Below are 24,121 nucleotides of genomic sequence, written 5' to 3' on the forward strand. Positions count from 1 at the left end.
CCAGTTCCATAAACACCTATTTTCTATTCTAGGCTTGAGTCACTGCTTCCAGTATAAGAAAGGACAATATCCAAGTGCTTCATCTCCATGTGGACTAGCTTGAGTCAGTATTTTTCTACCCTAAAACATAAGTTGACATTTCTCTACTTTATTTTTAAGTGTTTGTCTAGATACAGAACTATTACAAAAAAGCTATTTCTGAAGATCTCCATGTTGTCATACACTTATTCCAGGTATAACACGGTCCATAGAGAATATTATTCTGAAATAGCTACTGCACTTTAAATTCATACTTTACCTTTTAAAGTATATAAAATCATACAGGCACAAATATAATCCTTTGAAGAGTCTTCTAAAACCTGATCTACCCAGTGCTTTTGTATTTGTATACAACCACCTCATTTGGGGTGTGACTGAAGGGGGAGTTATTTTTTAAACCTGAAACATTTCTACAACTGTAACTCCTAGTGAAGATGCAGTTATATCTATATAAAAGCTACCATGTATTATTACAGCTTATTCCCCTTCCAATACAGCACAACTTAAGTCATATAATTTATCTGTGTAGACAAGGCCTAAGATTTCAACTAAACCTCATTGCTCACTAAGTACCCTACATCACTAACAAAATATGAACATTAACAAGTTGGGTTTTCAAAAGGAGCCTAAGGGAGTCAGATACCTAACTTCCAATGAAACTCAAATCTGTCAGTAGAAAATAAAGTAGAACAAGAATTTCAATGTATTTCAGTACCTAATTTCCTTAGGCTTCTTTGCAAATCCCAGCCTAAATGAAGATGTGGGTAACTTCAGATAGGGTCCTGTACAACATCAAACTATGGGATTCATTTGTCTTGTCAGCTCAGTGGAATTATGGGAACATCTGTGACAGAAGTAACCATAAGTTAATTCAAAAGTGTTAGATAACTGGATGGTCTATAAGTCCTTAAGAGTCTCAGTTTTGAGCATCTAGAATCATAACCACTGAAACACACCCTATTCCCCCCTGCGAATTCACATACACCATAAATTGCTTACTTTAATAAAAGCTTCATAAACATTTAGCATAGTGAGATGATCGCCTTCTTCCACAGCAAATTTTCTGTGTTGCCTTGTCTGGAAGGGATGAGGGAAAAAAAGAGGAGAAATGCATTTTCATACACATTAGATTTGCAACGGTTATTTCTAATAACTTTGGTTCTTATTATCTTCAGTATGTTAATGCTATACATATATTATAACTCCCCTCTAGTTGACGATTATTTTACTATTCAACGTATACTTAAGGAAAATCTATAAAAAACTGAAATTAACACTCATCTGAACAAAAGAAATGAGGTATTTTCACCAGTAGACTTAAGTGCATTTATGCCTATAAATTAACATTTTCTAATTAAATACTTTTGTACTCTGAAAGTAAATTTACCTTTTTCCTCTACTTTAATCTTGGAGAGAAGATCAAAATAAGCAAGGTCTTCCTATCTATTCACTGTGAAACTGGCTGATACTAGCTTCCGAGGACTCACTTACACTCAGCTTCCCCTTTTTTGCATTATTAACCATATAGGCAAGAACAAAACCATTTTATTCAGGTATATCAAATTTTGTAACTCCCCAGTGAATTATTAATAAGAGTTGGCAGAAATTCAGAGATATGGAATAAGCAAGAAAAGTCATGAAATTGAACTCACAGCTTGTGCTTTTTGGTTTGGAGGGAGCACAAACACATTCTGAATCTGCATCATGGCAGCAATACTCAAGATTTCCTGGGAGCAGCCAAAATTTCCTGAAGCATAAGTTATAGGGAAGAAATATAAGAACAAAATATAAGAGAGACTTTTTACATCCAATCTCACACACAAATGATACAATGGAAAAGACGAAGGGTTTATTTTTAGACATTTTATGAAAAAAACAATACTTTCAAGAGAAATGAAAAATATAGTTATTTCACTGCAAAGCACTGTTAGTAAAATGCCTCCCTCTCTCAACATCTGATTATTAGAAGAGAATCACTCAGTACTCTGCCAAAGAAACCGCATACACCCAGCTCTGATATACCTACCTACTTCCATATTACACAAACGGACAACACTTCAACGGCTAAAATATGCTTATTAGATTTTTGTTTGTATTTATACGAGAGTACAGATATATCGTTTCAACATACTCTATGAAAAAGACTGCCTTTTATGTATTTAGTACTAAGTGGGTGCGTCTACATAAGATGCTTAATGCACGGTACACTAACTCTACTGCCCACTAGTGTATCACAGCAAAAGCCATGCTAATGCGCAGTACACATTAGTCTATTGTGCATTAAGCATTACAAAAGGACTGTGCACATTTGCTACTATGCATTAGCACTGGCTACTGTGTATTTAGGTAGTACCTCATGTTAGAGGTACTAAACTTAATGTGCAGTAGCAAAGGCACATTAATGCACATGCAGATACATCCAGTGTAAGTTTTTTTTAAAGTCACTAAGTAAAGGTTTGGCTTTCTTTTCTTCTTTTAAAAGAAAACTTTACAAGTTATGGTACCTCTGCCAGTTATTAGTATGTCCTCCTACAGCAGATGGCATGCGTGGGTTCTACAAAAGCTTCTTATGCTTAACTCTGTCAACATACCTGCTTAAGCAGTACATACCAAAGTATTTACCAGTCTTGAAAGACTTATGTTAATGGAACCACCCCACAATGAATGAAGTTTAGAATGCGTATAACTTTTCAGGATTGGCTGTTCTACTATACTGCCAAATCCTACAGTTTAGTATCTGGATATTAAATATTATTATTATTTCCCAAGGTTTCCCAAAAAGTTTACAAAAACAGTGCACTTATACAGAACCTATCCTAAAAATACTCTTCCGCTGCCATAGACAACACTTTACAATCAAACACTTACCTTATCAAACCAACTGGTGTAATACTAAAGGGTCAACAGAATAAACAGGCCAAGTTCTGATAAAAGAGTTTGAAATTGTAATCTAAGAGGAATGCCATAGAATTCATTGACTATCAGGCTTCCCCCCACCAATCTCTTCAATATACATCAAGCCAAACTAGGCAGCAGTGTATTTCAGAGACTATGCATGTAATCCAATACAGGACTGAGTGATACTGCCTCTGGGTAGAACATGTCTCATAATCAACACACGACCAAAAACAGAAATGTACCCACCTGATTCCAGCAGCATCTTTGCAAACATAGGGTTCAAAGGAAACTCTGCTATTCTCATACCAAGAGGTTCTGTTAGACGACAGTGTTTATCCAAACCTGCAGGATTGTTAATGATTTAGAAAATAGGCAGAAGTAGCAGAGTATATTATCAAAATTGCTAAATATTAATTATGTAAAAAATGTTTTGTGCAAACAAAATGCACAAAAAACATGTTCAATTAATACGTATCAAGCTGGGAACTTGGAAACTTAGAAACTCTTCCTTGATCCCATTTAGTATCTGCTGAGCCAGTATTTTTTTTAAGCAAACATATATCTTTAAATGAATTGTCCTGTTCACGTACACAACAGCCCCTTGATCCATAACCAAATTCGACTGGCACCTACAGCAATTCAGAAACTATTCAGCCAGTAGTTCCAGGGATCAAACTCTTCCACACATTTTGCCAGACAACTTTTTGAAAGCCTTTAACTCTCCAAATTGAAACCTTGTAAAATTTCTACCTATTCTTGAGGGAATTTGCTCAAGTTTTTTGGGGGGGAAGAAACGAAGCATGGGCAAGATGAGCAGAGGGAGAAGGTCTGAGGTGACAGAGCACCATTTTTCTGAGTCATATCTCATTGACTCACTGACAAAAAATTAAATGTAATACTATCATTGCTACAGTATTTATACCAGGTAGGCAACCTGCAATCTCACATACCAGTCACTGAATTGGCAGCTACATTCCAACTCCAAAATTGTTACTGTGTATGATCACATACAGGATAGAAAGATAATAGTTTGATTTTCAATTCCCAAGTTATTACTAAGCACTCTCAGTGTGTTAGGCATCTTCTGCAGAAGAATGGCTGTTTACATACATAAAGACTCCGTGCATTTCCGACAAGAAAAACTAAATTTGGAGTCCCATACATTCTCTTTAGAACACCATGTTGCAAACATTTCCTGGAAGAAATGCCTTTGGAAAAAGATTCTAGTGGAAAGGGTTCGAAGGGTAAGGGACACCACAGAAAAAGAACACATCATCTGAGAAAGCTACATAAAGGCAGCTGGAAAAGGAGAAGAGGAAAGACTGAAAAAAGTGGAGCACAAAGTGAAGATGAAGATTAAAAGCTTGAGGTAGAATAAAGCAGGACGGTCCCTCTAAGGGTGATGAGGATAGCAGAAAAAAATGGAGAATGTGATTTTTGCCCAGTCTATGCTGGGGAAATAACTGTGGTTAGTGTAAAGAATAAAAATGGCTGTGGCCTACCAGTTGCATAACATATTTCATAACAGCACAGACCAGACAGAGCTATAACATGGCTGTGACAGTCAACTTTCACAAACGTGATAAATATGGTTTCTTAACCAATATGGGCAGTGGGTAACATTTCCAAGAGAACCTTGGGAATTTCTGTGCCTAGTTCCATTTAAGCATTTTTGAAAATTGCTCTAAGCATTAGCAGAAGCATTTAGAACAGACATGGGAAATGGGAGACAGAAAGAAGCAATCAGACTCTAGACAGACAAGGTTTTATAATTTGAGAGAGAGAAAAAACTAACAGATTTTGGAGATGCTGAAGATCACAAAGCAAGAGGTTTTTGTAAAAGCATGAATAGGTATACTGCACGAGGTAGGAAGAGTGAATCTGTAAACCTGAGTAACAGAGTGGGACAAGATGGTATGCAAAACAAAAGCAAGGATGGGTAAGTAGGGAAACACAGAGCCATGAAGAAACTTGAAGATGTCATACATTGGGGGAATTTTTTTTTGTACCTTGTCTTAATATTTTATTGTTTCTATAATTTTTTGTCTTTTATTGTACCCTGAGCCGTTTTGGCAAAGGAAGCCGCACGATCAAGGATCAGCAGGGCAGACCCTACGAGAAGAGGCTAAGGGACCTGAACCTGTTCAGCCTCCACAAGAGAAGGCTGAGGGGGAATCAAATGGCCCTTTACAAACTAGTCGGAGGGGGGCCAACAGGCATTGGGAGAGTCCCTGTATCCCCGAGCACTACCAGGAGTGACAAGAAATAATAGTCACAAGCTGGCAGAGGGTAGATTTAGGCTAGATATCAGGAGGCGCTACTTCACTGTCAGGGCAACTAGGATCTGGAACCAACTTCCAAGAGAAGTGGTGCTGGCTCCTACCCTGGAGGTCTTTAAGAGGAAGCTGGAAGAACACCTCACTGGGGTCATTTGATCCCAGTACTCTTTCCTACCATGGCAGGGGGTCGGACTTGATGATCTGCTCAGGTGCCTTCTGACCCTACCAACTATGAAATGAAATTAATAAATGCAAATAATGCCAGGATGAAAAAAGCATTTATCTCCTCACATATTTGTAGTCAAAGAAAAATCATAAAATGGAGTGAAATAGAGAACAATGAGTTGTTCAGTTGCCAGTACTATTAACACATTTTAAACTATAAATACCCTTATCAGCAATCTGAACTTCATTTAACATTAAATTATCTGCCCTTTACTGGCAGTGGCAAGTCAATCTACACAAGAATTTCTGGTAAAACCAGATCTGACGAGTGTTTCACAAAATGTCAAAATGTATTTTCTTCTAAGGGAAAACCTGCAGGACAGGCAGTCACTCTAGGATTGAGAATGGTATTATGAATTTTACACACAAAACACCAGGAAATCAAAAAATTATGGTAAAATTAACTATGACTTCGCCACTCTCTTTGTAAGCTATCTAGGTCCTACTGTAATTAATTCCTTTGCTCGGCTGCAACTTTAACTACATACTTACCAAACATCTCTCACTTTAAATTCATATGGTTTTATCAGTTTAACTCCAACAGACAAACACTCTTCTAAACTAAGTAACAGTGGCAGCTGCTCTATTCTGCTGAAAAACTGTAGGATGGCAAACAGGAATTTTTTCTGCACCTCTCTTGGGATCTGCCCCAAAGCACAGCGTTTTTGCCAGAACAGCAAGGCAGTGAACCTAAACCTCTCTGTCTCCCTAAGGTGCTTTAGTTGCATATTTACACTCGCATTACACGAGCCAACCTCATAGCATTGGTTCCAGGCTCAAAATGGCTGCTAAGAATCAACTTGCTCACAAATGAAAAATCCTCTCTCCTTTTCTTAGTTAATGGCTAAGAACTAAGAATTCTAACAAAAAAAACGCTTTCCAAAAGTAACCAAGGATAAGTGACTAAAGAATTATTTTAGGGTTTCTAAATTTCACACCCTTCAAAAGAATGACAAACAATTTAGCAAGCATGTTAAACCTTGGGAAAATTACAGGTTTCTGGTAGTGGTACAGTGTAACACAAAATGAAACACACATCCAATGCATCAATTAAGAACTTCAGTGTAAGGTAATTTATTCATGTGAATAAATGCATATTTAAGTGCCTATTTTTAGACTCTGATCAACTTAGTTTCCGGAAGCTATTTTCTAATAAGCAATTCATATGATTGCAGTAAACAGGAAGGGAAGACCTGCCACTGTGAGTCAGAGTAGTCGGCCTAGAACAGTATCCCATTTCTGACAATGATGAATAGGAGCTGCTTCAGGGGAAAACTTCAAAAATTTTCTAGAGCATTCAGTTGTTTCATAATGGCTCCTTTCCAAGGCACATTCATTAAAAGCTAGTTTAAAAGTTTATGGAAAAATTGGGGAATTGCAGCTTCAACAATTTCATGGTCTGATGGCTGAGGAACTGGATCAGTGGATGGACCCAGTGTGATAGCTGATGGAACCAAATCAACACAGCACATGGTAACCAGTGGCGTCCCCCAGGGCTCCATTCTTGGACCTGTACTCTTCAATGAGTTTATAAACTATCTGGACTCTGGTGTCAGACGTGGACTGGCTAAGTTCGCTGACGACACCAAGCCACTGGGAACAGGCATGGGGAATAAGTCACCCTAGAGCATAGGCTGGCAATCCAGGCCGGCCGCAACAGGCTTACAAGGTGCGTGGATCAAAACCTGATGGCATTCAACAATGAAAAATGCAAGGTTCTCCGCCTCAGGAGGAAAAACCCATACCACACGTATAGGCTCAACAGCGCTAAACTTGCTAGTAGGGTTGTGCAAAGCAGCACTGTTCCATTTCAACTTCTGTTTTGACGGAACAGTGTTTCATTTTGAGTTTAGTTTCATTTCGAAAGTACTGTTCCGTTTTGTTGAAACAGTTTTGCTGTTTCAATGCTGTTTCGACATTTCACCCATAAGCTATAATGGGGAAACACGAAACTGGAGGAGCACCCTCCTATAATCGCAGGCAGATTGGGGGCCCACACCCCCAGAGGAGACTGGCAGAGCCCTGCAGCCCTCCCAGGGTTGCAGGCAGGACGCTGTCGCTGCTGCCTGGGACTGGCACTGGGAACTGAGCCCAGTGGAGAGAGGCAGCACACAGCCCTGTCACTGAGCTCCGCTTCCCCCCACCAGGCTCATTTTACGGGGCTAGGAGACACTGGGCACTGAGCCTGGTGGAGGGGGGGCGCTGAGCCCCACTTCCCTCTACCAGGCTCAGCTCCCAACAGCTCGCAGCCCCGTGGAACTCAGCCCGGTGGTGGGAGGCGGAGCGCAGCACTGGCTCTGCCCGCCTCCTGCCACTGAGCTGAGCTCCATGGGGCTGGTGGAGCCAACTGGAATGCAGCCCAGTGGCAGGAGGCAGGCAGAGCTTGTGCTGTGCTCCAACTGGCTCCACCAGCCCTACGGGGCACAGCCCACCAATGGGAGGTGGGGAGAGTCAGGGCTGCGTTCCCCCCAGGCTGAGCCACATGGTGCTACGGAGCCGCTCAGAGCGCAGCCCTGGCTCTCCCTTGGCTCCCACCACCAGCTGTTGCTTCAAAACTCGAAACGTTTCAAAACTTTCAAAATGTTTCGACTGGCCTCGTTTTGTTTTGAGGCTGTTGTGAAGAAGCCCTTTGTTTCGTTTCCATCTCACCATTTCGAGCTTGAAATGAGTTGATACGAAACAGCTGGTAAAGCTTCACACAGCCCTACTCACTAGCACCATGACCGAAAGAGACTTGGGGATCATGACTGACCACAAGATGAACATGAGCCACCGCAGCCAGCAAAGCAAACAAAACTCTGGCTTGCATCTACTGATGCATCCCAAGCAAGACCCAAGAAGTCATCCTCCCACTTGACTCGGCTTTGGTAAGACCACAGCTGGAATACGGTGTCCAGTTCTGGGCTCCACAATTCAGAAAGGATGTGGAAAAGCTTGAGAGAGTCTGGAGGAGAGCCACAAGCATGATTAGAGGACAAGAGAGCAGGCCTTATGAGGACAAGCTGAGAGACATGGGACTCTTCAGCCTGGAGAAGTGAAGGCTCAGGGGTGACGGTGGCAGCCTATAAGTACATAAAGGGTATGTATCAGGAACTGGGAGAACATCTGTTCACCAGGGCACCCCATGGGAAGACAAGGCCCTATGGTCACAAACTCCTGGAAGACCATTTTAGGCTGCACATAAGGAAAAACTTTTTTACTGTCCAAGTCCCCAGGGCCTGGAATAGACTCTCCCCAGAGGTAATGCAAGCACCTACTCTATACTTTCAAAAAACGCTTGGATGCCTATCTTGCTGGGATCATTTGACCCCTGGTGACTTCCTGCCCCTTGGGCAGGAGGCTGGACCCAATGATCTTGCGAGATCCCTTCTAGCCCTAATGTCTATAAAATATATCCTTTCCAAAACTTCTGGGTGCTTAGGGTTTTTTGTTGCTCTTGTTTCTGTTTAGAACAGAGGTGGGGAAAACAGGATCTGCAAGCTGGATCCAGCCCACCAAGGAATTTTATCCAGCCCATGGCATGTTCCTTCACCACCGCCTGGCTCAGGCTTGGGGGCAGCTGAAGCCATGGTACAGGCAGCTGGTTCCACTGCCCCCAGGCACGCAGTGGGGCTGGGGCAGTACGGCAGCCAGACTCTGCTTCCCAGCAGCCCTGAAAGCAGCAGCTCCTTCCAGCTGCTGCTACCAGAGTTACCACCACCACTGGACCCAGCCCCACTGCCCGGGCACCTTGGCCTATCCATCTCACATGCTGGACAGAGCAGGGTCTCCATGGAGACCGGCCCAGGACCCATACAGGTAGGGCATGTTTAGCCAGGCAGATGGAATGGGTCTGCGGGCAGGCAGGGAGCAGCAGCTAGGAGTGGGACAGGTGGGCAGAGCCAGGGCCAAGATCACAGGGTGGTAACAGATACGCAATCTGCTTCCTGCACAACAGATTGTGACTGGCCCAACTCAGGAGGGGAGCAGAGTATATATCCATGACCTGGACTCCCCTGCACCCACCCCAGCACAGGCGCGTGCAGGCAGCCCAGTACAGTGTAGCTGCAGAGTGGTGAAGCCTGGCAGTGCGGGACAGTCCTTACAGATCACAAATGAATTAGATTGCCCTGCACTGCTGGGCTATGCTGCTCTGCAGCCACACTGTACTGGGTCTGCCCAGATATACCTGTAGTACAGTGCGGGCAGCGGGGGCCGGGTCACAGGCGTATGCTCTACCCTCTTCCTGGGTTGGGCTGGCCATAATGTGTTATGCAGAGTGTGGATTGCAGATCTGCCCTGGCCCCCGGCCCCATGCTGTCACTATCCCAATCCCAGCCCAGCCTGCCCGGCCTGGAATCCCATCCACCTGACTGAGCGCACCCTACCCATGGAGACCACTTAGGGAGTTTTGGTGAGCTGTTGAGGGTGGAGGTTGCCAACCCAGAGCTCACCAAAACTCTGTAAGTGGCCCTCCAGCCCAAATAATTTCCCTCCCCTGATTTAGAATCATCTTAGAAACACATCAAGAGTGGAGCTCACTCTTAAGTGTTCTCTTTCCAAACAGTATTCTCTAAAACAGATGCCAGATTAATACCTGTTTAAATAATGGAACCATGGATTTTGATTTATTCCTCTGTAATGTTACTATAAAAACCATAAAAACCTATGGAAATGTAGCAGTCTCACCTCCTAAAGCATACAGCAATTCCAAAGCTTGCACCATTGATTGTGCAGGGGGTGGCTGTGAAATACAAAGAAAAACAACTTTTCAGATTATTACTGACATAGAAATTCGGTGAATTTTCACAATAAGGAATCTTATATTTCTTTCCTTTCTCATACGAAAGGAAAAACACCCCAGTAGCACCAGGTATGATCTTTCATCCCAACCTTTCCGTATGCAGTACTTTCCATATCCTTTTGAATACAGAATGGAGGGAGAGTTATTACATCACCTCATCTCCTGAACTGTTACAGCATAATTGCTGTGATGCTTTCAAGACCCTATGAGCACATGAAATAAAACCGAACAAAAAACAAACTTGCATTGTCCAAGAGTTATTCCATAAGGAACTGGAACAATTTCTTTTTAAACTGTCCTACTTTAAATGCTATTGTACTGGGTGGTGCATATCAATGGAAATATAACTACAGGAGACATTACAAAAATTGAATTTAATAATTATTTGCTACAGCTAATAGAAATGAAGCCAAGTAATTTTTATTCTTCAAATTTCTTCTCCACAGCTTAAGTGCAAGGTAGCTATAACTGTACAATATTTGATTAATCCTGAGGATTTTCTTCTTTCTGGGCAGCTCTTTTTATAAAAGCCATTCTTGATGAGAGTAAACTCTCAGGTCCTTCCTGTACAACAGGATAAAATAATGGAATTTCAGTAGAGCTGGAAAAATAAGAAACAGCTAATACTACTCACTAAAATGGGATGTAGTCATCCAAGACTCTTTCCAAAGTAACAGAGCAACTATGGCGCATGGACCTCAGACTGTTTATAGAGCACTTGCCTGTGATCACAGGGAGAAAACAGGCACACATTACTGGATCATCTTCCTTGTTTCCCACTGCTTCTACAAGTGTCCAGGACCTTTATTGCAAATAGGAGCCTGGATATTTGTAGATAACAGCAGGAAACAAGGAGGAGCCAGCCAAGTAAATATGCTAATACTGTAGCTGCCACAGAGATGTTACACAATTATAAACTGGATACTGATTAGAAATGATTAGTCTATTAAGAGAGTCCACAGCCTGAAAAGTCTGACCACCCGAGAAGCAGATTTCTGAAAGGAACCCACGACTTACAGAGAGGAAGGGGAACCTGAGCACATTGTCAATTCCCAAAGCTTTCAATTGCAATATGACAGGTGACAGGTTACTCCGCTGCATTTCTGGAACAGTGGACTGTGGCAACTTCTCAAAATCTTCCTCTGTGGGGGATGAAGTAAAAGCTCTTTGGAATCAAGTTTCAGAATCAAACACTCATTCTGAGCCAATGTATTTTCTTTGTATCCTATTTGATTTTCACATTGTTAAAGTGACTGAAATGCGTCAGAGGTACTCACTATACTAAAAATTACTCTAAGTCAATGTAAAAAGAACAATATTTAAACTATTTGACTTCTATTATTAATTAAAATAAAAATGACTGGAGACCACAACCACCATCATTAACAAGCCATTTGTTATCAACATTGAGTGTTTTTAAATCATAAACTAATATAGCCAAAGATCTATACAATGAAGAATGCAGGGCATCTTACCATGATACCTGAACATTATCAAACATTACTAAATTAATTACACATAAAGCATGTGCCTAGTGGTATGCAAACCCCTGTAGGGCACAAGTGTTTTCCTGCTAGAGTTAAATCAACAGCAGTCTGAACCTCAATAAGCATATTTTAAGACGGTCCTGATGTGATGTTTGCAAAAAGAAATCAGTAAAGCTAAACGCAAGTCACAAAATAGCAACTTATCCTGTGCAATACATCACCTACCTGTGTAAAGCCTATAACATTTTCCAGAGCGGTTTCGGCCTGCACGCCCTGCTCTCTGATTAGCTGATGCCTTTGACACTGGAACAACTACAAGGCATTCAATGGCTGTTTTGGGATTATAGGCCCGAAGCTTCATAAAGCCACAGTCAATCACAGATGAGATTCCATGAATCGTAATGGATGTCTCAGCAATATTGGTGGCCACAATCACCTAGAGACACCAAAGGCAATCATGTTATTTGAGCTCCAATTTCCATTCAAGTCTGCAGTCGCAGCCCCTAGGCCTCAAATGGGAGTCACCTGAAAGAATTCAGATGTGTCATCTACAACAAATATACAGGAAAGCATAGAAGTAATACACAGGTGAAGCTGTTCACATTATAAACTGCTATATTCTCCCCATAAAAACCAAGGGAAACAGGTTATCTATACAAAAAAAAAAAAACAACTAACTCTGCATATACTAACTGCTATCAGATAAACAGAAAACCACAAAAATTTATTATAACTGAAGGAATTGTTAGAGAGAAATCGTCTGTCTTTACTTGTAACAATAATAAAAATGGAAACAGATAGCTGATCTCAAAGTAGATAATATCCATAGGAAGTTAAGGTCTTGTCAATTTTTTTAAAGCAGCAAAAATGTTATGGCAAAGCCTAGAGAAGTATAATTTTGTGTCATTTGAAACAGCAACATATTAAAAAATTCTTAAAGTTTGAGTCAGCAGTGTACTAAGGAGGCAAGAGAGGTAAATTTCCAATTGTCCAACATCCTCCAATAGGGAACAAGCAACTGTAATAATCAAATCCACAAAGAGACAAAAACAATGGTAACTCATCCCCTGCAACAGGGTGGATAAAAATCAATAATGTTTTTTAAGTTAAAAAAAAATCGGATTTTTTTATTTAATCATATTTCTTATTAACATGCTTTTTAAAAAAAATAAAGATAGTTTTAATTTAAGATACGTTAAAGCTCAAAGAGATCATCATGGAATAGGGATTATAACTTCTAATTATATACTATTTGAAACAATATATCCACGTAAACGTTTTAGAAGTTTTATAAATAGGTCACAATAGGCCATGGACTATATTAGGAGCCCAATCTTATAGGGTTCCCAGAGGCTCCTCTATGCATTAGTAAAGGTTAAAGAAAACCACTCTACCCAATGGGACTCAGTGCTCAGTCTAGAAGATCCCATTAATCATCTCAATGATGCTTAGTTTCAGTTCCCAAACTGGATTTGTGTCTCCAGAGATCACAGACAGACAAAGTTCTTTGAGTACATGTGATATTTTTTATTAGACCTACTAAATAGTTGGCAAAATTGTTCTTGGCAAGCTTTCGGGCACAAAGGCTCTTCTTCAGGCATAGGGAAAGTTTGTTGTCTCCAGAGATAACATCCTTATTAACAGGAGTATATGGGGATGAGAGATAACAGACCTAATTACTAGGCCTGTGCAAAGCGGCTAGTATTCGCTTCAGATTCAGATGCAGCTGATTCGGGGGACAGTGATTCGATTCGGCGATTCAAATCACTGTTATGAATCGATCTGGCCAAATCGCCCAGGCCAGGCCTATCTCCCTCCTGATCTCCCAGCTCAGCAATGGCTGTCCCACCTGCCCTAGCTCCTGGCCCTTTAAAAAAGAGCCCAGACTCACCAGGTGCTGCCGGGGGGGGGGGGGGGGGGGGGGGGGGGAAACAGCAGCACGATCCCTGATGCCCCCCACTGCATGGGAGGCTCTACATGAGCCCCCCAACCCCCCTGCTCCCCTAGCCCCCCCATGGCTGCCCCACCCACTGCGGCTCCAGCCCTTCAAGATAAAACAAACAAACCTTGCACCAAGAAAACCCCTGCACTCACCATTCCTGTCTGGCGGGGGGGAGCGGGGGGGTGATCCCTACTGCCCCATGCCATATGGGCCCCCCAAAGCCTGGAGACCGCTGCAGGAGCGATGAGTCCCGGGACTTTTCTCTTTTTTCTTCCTTTAAGGGCCGGAGCTGGCCCAGGCACAGCACCCCTGGGAGGGCTGGGAGGGAGTGGGGGGTGCCAGGGGGCTCGTGGCAGAGCCCCCCATGCAGCATGGGGCACTGGGGGGCAGCAGGGATCACACCCCCACCCAGCAGCACCCAGTGAGTAGGGGCTTTGTTTTAAAGCACCAGGAGCTGGGGTGGGCAGGTGGAGGTCAGGGGGACTGGGGGAGCAGGCAGGGGATGGGGCCTGGCAGAGGTCCCCCCAAGGTCCCCTCCCTCCCCCTCCTTACTAGATCTGAGGCCAGCTGCAGCCCCCTGCTGCAGCCACTGGGGACTGTCCAAATCATCGAAGCTCTCTGAATCTTTTCCAAAGACTCAGAGAGCTTTGAATCAATTCGGACCTTTTAATTGGGCCCGATTCAATTCGGATTCAGAGATTCGGCCACTGAATCAAGCCCAATCTCCTCCGAATCGAATCACCACCCAAAGCTTCGCACAGCCCTACTGATTGCCCACCCACCAGCCCTATTGTCTCTTTGCACGTTTGTGTACACACAGTCAAGCCTTTACCTTTCTCTAAAAGTGCAGTTTCAAGAAGTTAAATGAATAAACGATATCAAACAACAAGAATGCACTTTTTGTAGAAAGCAATGATTAAATCAAGGCTTCCTGACCAGTGATTTAAATCAAATCCACTGGGCCCTGCAATGCTAACAATATTTCAGTTCCAAACACAGGCCTTGCCTATGCAAAAACACCAACTGCCCAATTGCATGATAACTCTATTTTATAGCATGAAGTGATCGATGGAAGCTAGCTGGAGCCAGACAAACTCATTTTCAATGAAAACAAGACAAGTTTTAACTCTTTTTAAATGAAATTCTACTGCATTTACCCAGCCTATTACTAAGTCTTGTTTTACTGCTAAGAGATATCTGTATCAGTATGGATTTCAGAAAGAAATGCAATAAACTGAAGCAGACAGCAAGAGCAGAGTATTGTAGAGAAGAGGCTGAGAATCTTGAAAAGAATGAAGATAAATATGGGAGCTAGTGTAGCAACTAGAAAGGAAAACTGATTAGGCAAACAGGAGAGAAATTATTGTAGCTGTAACATTTTTGACAAACTGAGAAGGAAGAGGCTAAAACCAGAATAATTTGCAGAATTCCCTCATTATTGATAGCACTTGCTTTCTGAAAAGTGACCTGCAGTACTACTTGATACAGAAAGGGTGCCCAGATCCGTATCAGAATTTAGTACACTGTAGAGATGGGCAGATGTAACAGGTTGACAAGCCCAAGTCCACACAGCTGGAGGTAAGACCCCTTTAAAATTCTAAGCACCTGACTCTGCCTCTTTGAGCTATGTGAGTGAGCCTGAAAGAAGACATTTGGTTCATTCTGGCTCGGAAAGAGACCAGAGCTCCTTAAAAGAAATTCTCTCTCCCCAGAGTCTCAACAGCTCCCAACAGAGTCAGAGTTAGTGGACTAGCACAGCAATGAAACAGCTATGGGTTGGAGGTTGCAGTTCAAAGACTGGAAAAGAACAGAGGCCCATGTCACAAGTACAGATAAATGTGCATGGTGCAAGTCTCCTACAAAGGCAGGAACCACTCGTGAAAGGGTCAGAAGGAAACAGGGGCAAGGGCCGCAGCCATAGAAAGGTGCATGTGTAGAGCAACAGCCGACATGAGAGTGGCTGAGGACAATTGTTACAACTGGACTACTAGGCAACTACAGGGACTCTATGATCACCGAGAATGTTTAGAAAGATGCTGAAAACACAATGCAAAGTATACTACATGCAACTCAATGCATATTATATTATGGGGGATCGTGGGAACTTTTTTTGCTCCAGTTTACAATTCTGGCGACATAACTGCTTGGAAAAAGGGACTGAGTAATGTGTCCAGAGACCACCAGCTTGGTGGTCTCTAAGCTGACCATGTAACAAAGGGCAAGATATAGCACTTGATCTGAGCCCACAAGATACTATTATCTGTAAAGAGTTACGGGAATCCCTCTGAATGAGAGGCACTAAAGCAATATGCTAAGTGGCAGCCTTACCTTTCTGACACTGTGTGAAACCCTCTCAAATACTTTCATCTGCTCAGAGGAAGGAAGCCCAGCATACAAAGGGAGAACACGGAGGTGTTTCTTCATCCCAGTACGAGAAAGGGCTCGAGCCTGTTCTATCAGCATAGAAACGACAGTTTCTACTTCCTCCTAGAAAAGTACAGACAGACCAAGTGAAATTTAGCTATATCATCACACAACTAAAACCTGCGTGTAAGAGAAAGATGCACAGAGTTTGTCTCCAATGCCTTGTACTTCAAACACTTTGAATGTTATGTAAATCATTTAACTAACTTGGACAACATATGGGGCATCTATTCAAGTACAAATAAATAAATACATGAGCACACACAATATAAACGTAGGCTGAATTTCGAGTTGGGGAAGGAGAATATAGTAGTGCTCTCAGGCACTTTGAACAATTTCAGATGTCAAAAAAGAGATGCCTATCAATCTAGACTAAGCAGAACTTCATGTTAAGACCACCTCTTAGATTTGTTCACCAGTAAAATAGTTAACAGAATACATATCTGAACTGTTGGTCAACTTCAGATTTAAACCCAATTAAAATTAAAGGTAGCATTTAATTCCTTTAAAAACTTTGATCATGGCTGTCTGCAAACTAAGTAAGGCAGGTATCATCATATCAATTACTCAGTCCACATTTTAGAAGTTATTTTTGCAACAATTTAGCAAATGCAACAGCATTTTTCTTGTAAAAAGATCAGCCTTTAGAGGGCCAGTTTTCAGACCCCTTAACACAGGACCAGTTTGCCAAGTTGCCACAAACCAACCCAGTTCAACCACTGAAAGAAAAGCATCTAATCTGAAATATGATGCTTTGCTAGTCACCTTCATTTTCACAGGCAGCAAAACACATTGCACTACTAAACAAGAAATGTAACATGCAAGACAGCAATGCACCTCCCTTACCCAATATTGGGCAGCTTCAGCTAAACTACTTAATTACAGTACCACTTAGAACAACCCACTTCAGATGAAGGTGCACCTTGTGCTCAATACACATGCAGATCCAATCTATCCTTGAAAGTTAATTTGTACTAAAATACAAGTGCAACAGTGATTCTGGAATAAATTTTTGAGTAGAAAAAGTAAAAGACAATGACTGTAGCACAGAATTGCTATCTGAAGGGCATGCCAGAAGGAATCAGCACTAACAAGTAATGATTCAAATACTATATAGCTGCTTAGAGCAGTACTTCCCAAACTTTTCCTCAGCATGACCCTATTTATGATCCCATTTCCTCAGCATGACCCCATTTCCTCAGCAAGTCCCCTCACTCCCAACCCACAGCCCCCCATCCCCCCACCAGGTGCCTCAGGGCCAGGGTTCACAGCACCCTGCCACCCTTCAGTAGCACCTGAGCCCCAGCTGCTGCAGCCAGAGTAGAGCGCAGAGCCCAGCTCCCCACTTCCAGCCTCCACTCTCTCTATTGCATGGGGCTCTGAGTGGCACACATATACAGCTCCTGGCACTCGTATGACATTGGGGGAAGCCCCATGATGGAGCCAGCTGCCTTCCCCACCCCCTGCTGTGCAGGTCCCTAGATTCAGCCAGGAGTGGAGGAAGTCCTGTCCCCGCCGATTCCCGGCAGTCCCTGGACTTGCACAGAAGGAGGCACAGAAGGCAGCCAGCTCTATTGTGTAGGGCTTCTCCCAGTGACATGGAATTGCACATGCCACACGGAATCCCACAAGATACAAGCAGGCTGGCCTGTCTGCTCTCCTCACCACCACATGCAGCATTGGCTAGAGCCGTGCATCGCCAGGTAGCAGTGCTTGGGCAGCCCACAGCTGGTCCAAGTACCTGCCACCTGCTGCCAGCAGCAGGGGCTATGCCATGGGGGGAGAAGTGGGGGAAGAGTGCATGGGAGTTCTCACACCCACACCCTGCCCACCTGAGCTGCACTGTCCCACTGCCCCCCTGGGGTTGGGCTCCATGCTGCCACCAACCCCAGCCCCATGCTCCCGCCCCACACCCAGCTGGAGCTCCCCCTCTGCCCAACCCTGCCACTTCCCCACCTGGTGCCCGGAGTGAGTGGGATGACACGGGAGGCAAGTAGATCCCACAGCAGCTGCTGCAGCAGCAGCCACCCTGCCTGGAAGCTGCATGGGTTAGGCAGGTACAGTTAGTTGGTGGATGCCAGTGGCCAGATGAAACTGTCTGGCAGGCTGTTTCCAGCCTGCAAGCCATATTTTGCCTGGCCCTGACTTAAAGTGATCTTATTTCTTGCGACCCCAAATGGGGTTGTGATTCAGTTTGGGAACCACTGCCTTAGAGGGCGAGTAAAAAAAAAAGTACAACAACAACAAGGTTGAAGTTATACAGGTCATGTAATTTTTGAAGGTACTTTAGTTAACATCTTATAATTTAAGATATAAAATAAGAGCTTTCCAACAGGAACAGCCAGAGAAAGAGAAACTCAACTGGTTTTAAGACTGAGCTTGATAAATTTCTGAATAAGATTACAGACAGTGGTTTGCTTATGATAGCAGGGGACAGGACTCAAATCCAGGAAGCACCTTGTAATCCTATGTTCTTCAATTTAATATCTTAGCGCTTATCACAAATGCAATTTACACTGATTAATGACGACTTGCACATAATTTAGAAACCTAGTATATGAAAACAGTACAAAGAAATAATGGATTGTTTCTGTCAGTTTCAATGGAACTGAAAGCACAGGGCAACATCACAAGGTAACTATTCACAGCACCAGGGTTTGATTAATTTGGTGTAATAGCAGGATTTCCAAAAAATATTCAGCACTGGCCTGATTTTACTTTTATGGGTTTCCAAACTGCCAGTATCTTTAACAGAAGCAGAGTTATAATAAGAGCTTGCAAAACCATATCCGGAAAAATGCTAACTTAAAGCAAAAAAAGAAAAGCATCCTTTTAAAGTCTGTTTGTACCTGGCCAGTTAGAAAGGCCAATATATCCCCATCACTCTCCAACTGGTGAATTTTCATCACTGTTTCTACAGTTGATTTGACATAATCTGGAACAGGGCTGTTAAAGGGGTGGAGAAACAAAAAAAAGCCTTAGTATGTGCATAACTACAATCTTTTATCTTTAACAAGGAAAGAAGAAATTGCTAGCTTTGCATAGGCATTACAAATCAATTATATTCTCATTCAATTCATGATGTATCTTTAGAAAATTAACCAGTCAGCCTTTGGGCCCAGCTAATTGCCATGTTCACCATGTCAGTCAGATGCACCCCATCTGTTCCCTTCCCATCAGGACAGGCTTTTGCAAAAATATGCTGTTTGTGATACTACAATTACACAGAAAGAGCACCATTTTAAAGAATTCGTTTCCTAATAAGCCAAGCTGGTATATATGTGAACAATTGAACACTTAAGTGAAATTCTAGTGCAAGTATTGAGGGCTAAATTTACAAAGTAATTACTGCAAATGCACACAAATACCTCTAATTGCCCAGATGTTGTTTACAACTGCGTGCACACTTTTAAAAAAAATCTAGCCATAATTGTTCATATTTCTTAATTTCTACAGGCTCCCATTTATATAAAACTCTCATAATAATCAGACTTGCTTCCAAATGCACATGTGAAATGTGGTATTCTCTCTGCAAAAAAATGTAATAACTCAGCAAGAAGTGTGTTTGCACAAATATGAATTAGTATCTGCACAAAGACAGATGTGCACAAATGAATAAACTCCCCTGAATACCTGGACCTAATGACTGGTTCCTGAACGAGTGCCTTGGTATAAACAGGCTGCTATGATCTCCTTTAAAAACTTTCCATTGCTTCCAGAAATGTGTAACTTACCTGTAAAAAGTTAGATATTATCAAGGCAACACTTATTTTTAAAAAAGGCTAAAGGCATGTCCTTCAGAGGAGGGAAGACCACATATCCAAACCCAGAAATCTGATTTGAGGTAGGCTGTAAGCTATAAATGAGACAGCCACATCATACTGTGCACAAGCTGGGGCTTGCCAAGTAGTTACATGGGAGATGGTTACAGAAAATGCCAATGCAGCATAAATGGTAAAGTAGCATGCTTCATCACAGCAGGATGTGTGAAGGCACTGTTTCCTAAGATGGAGTGGCTATTCCTTTACTTCCTAGGTGCTGTTCTCCTTATAGTCTATTATTATGTTGTATTTTAGCCATCTCCATAGCTTCTGGCGAGCACAACAGCTGAATGAGGGATACATCATACCAACATTTCTCTGTTCAGCAAAAATGCAGCCTGAGTATTGGATGTGGGGGCTTTAAAAAAATAGAAAGCTTACTGTTACCAAACGTATTTGTTTCCTTCTGAAGAGAGCAAGCATGATTCTCCTATCAGGTTTGCACATTCTTTTCTGTGGAGAGTGGCAAAGCAAAAATACCACTTGGCCTGCTCCCTCTGAGGGAGGAAGAGCAAAAGATGCCACTAAATCCCTGTAACACCTGTCTGAGATGCACTCCAGCTGGCTGGCATGGACAGCTCCTGAAGCCCTTTTCCTCTATTCAAGCCCACTTTTGCTACTAACAAATACAAGAAAATGCACATTCAACTGAAAAGATTACGTTCACATCAATACCCTTAAGGCAGAGCTTTTCAAACTTTTCATGTTGGTGACACACTTTTTAGACACGCATCATTTCGCGACACAGTAATTCAGTTCCGGGGGAGGGGCCAAGGGAAGCAGACGCGAGTTAGGGAGCTCTGCGGTGCCCTTCCGCAAAATTTTCTGCATTTCGCACGACACACCTACACACTGCCGCCGACACACTAATGTGTCGCAGCACACAGTTTGGAAAGCTCTGCCTTAAGGTGTTGGCATTAAAACCATGTAAGAATATTTTGAAAGGGTAGCTAAGGTTCCCTCTATTAATCCCCCACAAAAAATTCCTAAACTTTTAACTAAGCAAGCTGATGCCATAGATACACATTGCTCTAATCACCACTTACAAGGATTAAACAGGAACAGACCTCTGTATATAAAAGACATCCACTGGAAAAGTTCTCCCTTCCACGGTAAGAATCACGCTGGTATCCTTGCTGGGGTCACTAGTCTCATTTTGATTGAAGAAATCTCTAAATTTCTAAATAAAGCAAACAACAAAAACACAACTCTCAATTTGTTACACCAAAGAATTGAGGGAGAAACTTAGAATACTAAAAACGTCAACTTAGTGCTATTTAGATTTTTCTCTCCAAAGTTGACAATTGTTGTTTATGGTAAATTTAAGAGGTTATTTGTTTGTTTGTTTGTTTGTTTTTTAAAGAAATTAAGGCGGATATTTTGGTGCCTAAATACCTTTCAATCTCTGGCTAAACTGGGCATTTAAATTCCCTAGACTGCTTTACAGGTCTTCTGCACACTTAGCTACACCTACAACTGATGTAGTAAATGGTGCACATAACAGTAGTCAGATGCTCACAGACCAAGGACCTATTTTTACAAAAATAAGTTCAGGAGGCTCAAATAAGGATGTGATTTATAAGACATCTTACTGGCTTGAAGTTAATCTGACATAGCAAGGAATTTCAAATATCTGTTACCAATAGATTAATAAAAATATACCACACTCAGAGTAATTAATGTACCCAGCAACATTCAAATTTCAAAATATATTTACTTAGTAATAAATGTATAGTTAACATGCTGTATATGAACATAACCATATATTAGCAAATGACTAAAATATGCCTCCAAGATAATTGAAAATTCAAAATCTTTTTGGGTATAGCAAAAGTTTAATGGAATGCTGTAATAATGCCTTTCTTGTACAAGGAAACTAAAGAACATGTCTAAGTACATGACCAGGTCTGGCACATTATCAGTGTGTAAAATTAAATTAGCTGTCAAATGAACAATGTATTTTTTTCTAACACATTAATTTGGTTCCATTGTGTGCATCTGCCAGCTAATTTATTCAAATGTAATTCTCAAAGTGCTTTTGGCTTACTAAAATTAAATAGCAAGGGTCTACGGCAACAGATTATTTAATAATCATACATTCCTATTAGTCAGCTGTTGTCAGTGTACCACTATTCACCAATACAGGGTTAATTTTTTTGGTTTTATCAGAGAAAAATGCCATGTAAATTAAGAATAATCAGCATTTCTTAAAAGCTGCCATTTACTGAAAAAGTGGAAACAAATGAAATAAGAAAAACTCAAAACAACCATCAAAATGTGCCCATGTTAAAATAACAGAAATAAAGTCTCCAAGGGTCTACTTCCCCTTTACCATCACTCATACAAATAATTATTCCCCAAATAGGCAGCATACAGACCAAGGTGTCTTCTCCTACAAGTTACATATCCACTTGAGGTCAATGTAATTTTTAAGCTAAAAATAAACTGTACCTCTGCATCCAGGGTAGCTGATGCTACAATCAGTCGCAGATCGCCTCGTTTCTTTTGAATCTAAGATACAGAAATTTATGTTAAAACAGTTCCCTGGGAAACAACAGAAGCAAGCTGCTCTAAAATACCCTATCATTAAATTCTCTTTAGACATATTTAACAAGACATGGGACAACTGAATGAGTCAAAGCTTATCTAGTAAGCAGAGCTACACCAAACTTCATTTTATACTCAGGAACTAACTATTTAAGGAGGACTGTACAAGGACCATTTTTCAAAGATCAGAATAGGCCAAGCAGTGGTTGTTCTAAAATTAACATTGTAATTTTGGTCTTGATGCCAGGTGGAAGAGAGGATCTTCAATGATGCCAATAACTTTATAGGAAATTATTCATGGGGAAGCATGTTCATCAGCAATGGAAAAACACTGCGCTTTGACTCGCAGGGAAGAGAGCATAGAAGTGGTGGGTTATAGGGGAAACAGGGTAGACCTTGTGTGGTAGCAAGGGAACAGTTGAATACCTTATATTTTATAAGACAGCAGCATGATAGGAGCATTAAAAGCGTTGGGTCACAAAACTGTGCCCAAATGGATAGAAAGTAATGGAAAAAAATCAAAAAGAGAAAAGAGAAATTAAAAGAATGACCTTTTTTAATAAGCCGATGGCAATGTCTGTATACAGGGTTCTTTCATGAGCTTCATCCAGCATGAGGACACTGTGGATCAAAGCAGAAAGACAGTTTCTATAATCAGATTTGACACTGGAGCTAAGACAGTTTCATACCTACACACTTTCAGAGGAATGCCTAGAATGTTAAAGACAACTTCATGTTTTTAGCTAAACCTATTTAAAAAAGCAGAGGGGAACACAGCAAGCTACTCATTTAAATTCCCTATAATTTATCAACCATAATACTAGGTAGTACAAGGAGGAATAGGTAAACGTTTATTTTGCCTGATTTTGAACCCTTTCGATCAGCCTGGGTTTGAAAACTTTATTTGGCTTGGTTGCTTAGGAAAAGCTGCATGATAAATGGAACAGGAACAGAGAGAAGTAAAAAAAAATTGCTTCATTTTTCAAAGTGGAAAAAACAAAAAAGGACAAGAGGGAAAGAATAGTACACATGCTGTAGTATATTCTATTTTTAAAGGGCTCGAGAGAGTTGTTTTTTTTTATCATTTCTGCAAACCACATACTTCCTAAGGCTTGGAAAACTGTATCTGTTTTTTTTTTTATTGATAACCCTTAAACAGGGTGGAGGGGAAGATCAATTTAAACTGAGAGACTAAATAGCTCAATTTCTTACAAGGTACAATTATTCCATGGCACCAAGCCCACTTTTAAAAAACACAATCTACATTTATTTCTTTATGGGTTTCAGTTTACATCCCCTTCTCAGCAGTTCATTTAAGCAATGGAACTACAGTTCTATTCTGAAAAGTCAATACATGGAAAGATGACCCTCCTCAGTCAACCAATCCAAGTATTTTTATGCTGCTTCTCACTCTTGCTAGCCCTGAATTATATTCTGTCTTGTAGATAATCAACAGAATCATTAACCAGGTTTCCTGTCACTGGTGAGTGAGAGCACAAGGAACCCAGTTTGACTTTCATATCATGTCTTCCAGAACTGTTGTGAAAAATAAAACGATTGATTTAAGCTAAACTTCACTGAAAGACTTAAAGCTCCTCTGAGGTTCTACAACAATCTCACTCCAGTTCTACTGGTACTCCCACACCTCCCAGAGCAGAACCTCATTATTAGATAGG

At 41.6% G+C, this 24,121-nt stretch overlaps 1 protein-coding gene across 4 annotated transcripts in view; it reads right to left on the minus strand.

Moving 5' to 3' along the window:
- The window catches only part of DHX35 (DEAH-box helicase 35), a 50,218-nt gene that overhangs the window by 15,947 nt on the left and 10,150 nt on the right, over positions 1-24,121 (minus strand). For all 4 annotated transcript variants that reach the window (XM_019484616.2, XM_059733207.1, XM_006258021.4 and 1 more), the window contains 11 exons: positions 22,997-23,066; positions 22,350-22,409; positions 20,966-21,078; positions 18,927-19,023; positions 15,982-16,140; positions 11,937-12,147; positions 11,242-11,366; positions 10,110-10,164; positions 3,184-3,279; positions 1,692-1,786; positions 1,039-1,116 (listed from right to left, as the gene is read on the minus strand). In XM_019484616.2, coding sequence (XP_019340161.1) covers positions 1,039-1,116; positions 1,692-1,786; positions 3,184-3,279; positions 10,110-10,164; positions 11,242-11,366; positions 11,937-12,147; positions 15,982-16,140; positions 18,927-19,023; positions 20,966-21,078; positions 22,350-22,409; positions 22,997-23,066 — 1,159 coding nt within the window. The remainder of the gene's footprint in view (positions 1-1,038; positions 1,117-1,691; positions 1,787-3,183; positions 3,280-10,109; positions 10,165-11,241; positions 11,367-11,936; positions 12,148-15,981; positions 16,141-18,926; positions 19,024-20,965; positions 21,079-22,349; positions 22,410-22,996; positions 23,067-24,121) is intronic.

Source organism: Alligator mississippiensis, chromosome 9, assembly GCF_030867095.1.
Source record: "Alligator mississippiensis isolate rAllMis1 chromosome 9, rAllMis1, whole genome shotgun sequence".
Taxonomy (NCBI): domain Eukaryota; kingdom Metazoa; phylum Chordata; order Crocodylia; family Alligatoridae; genus Alligator; species Alligator mississippiensis.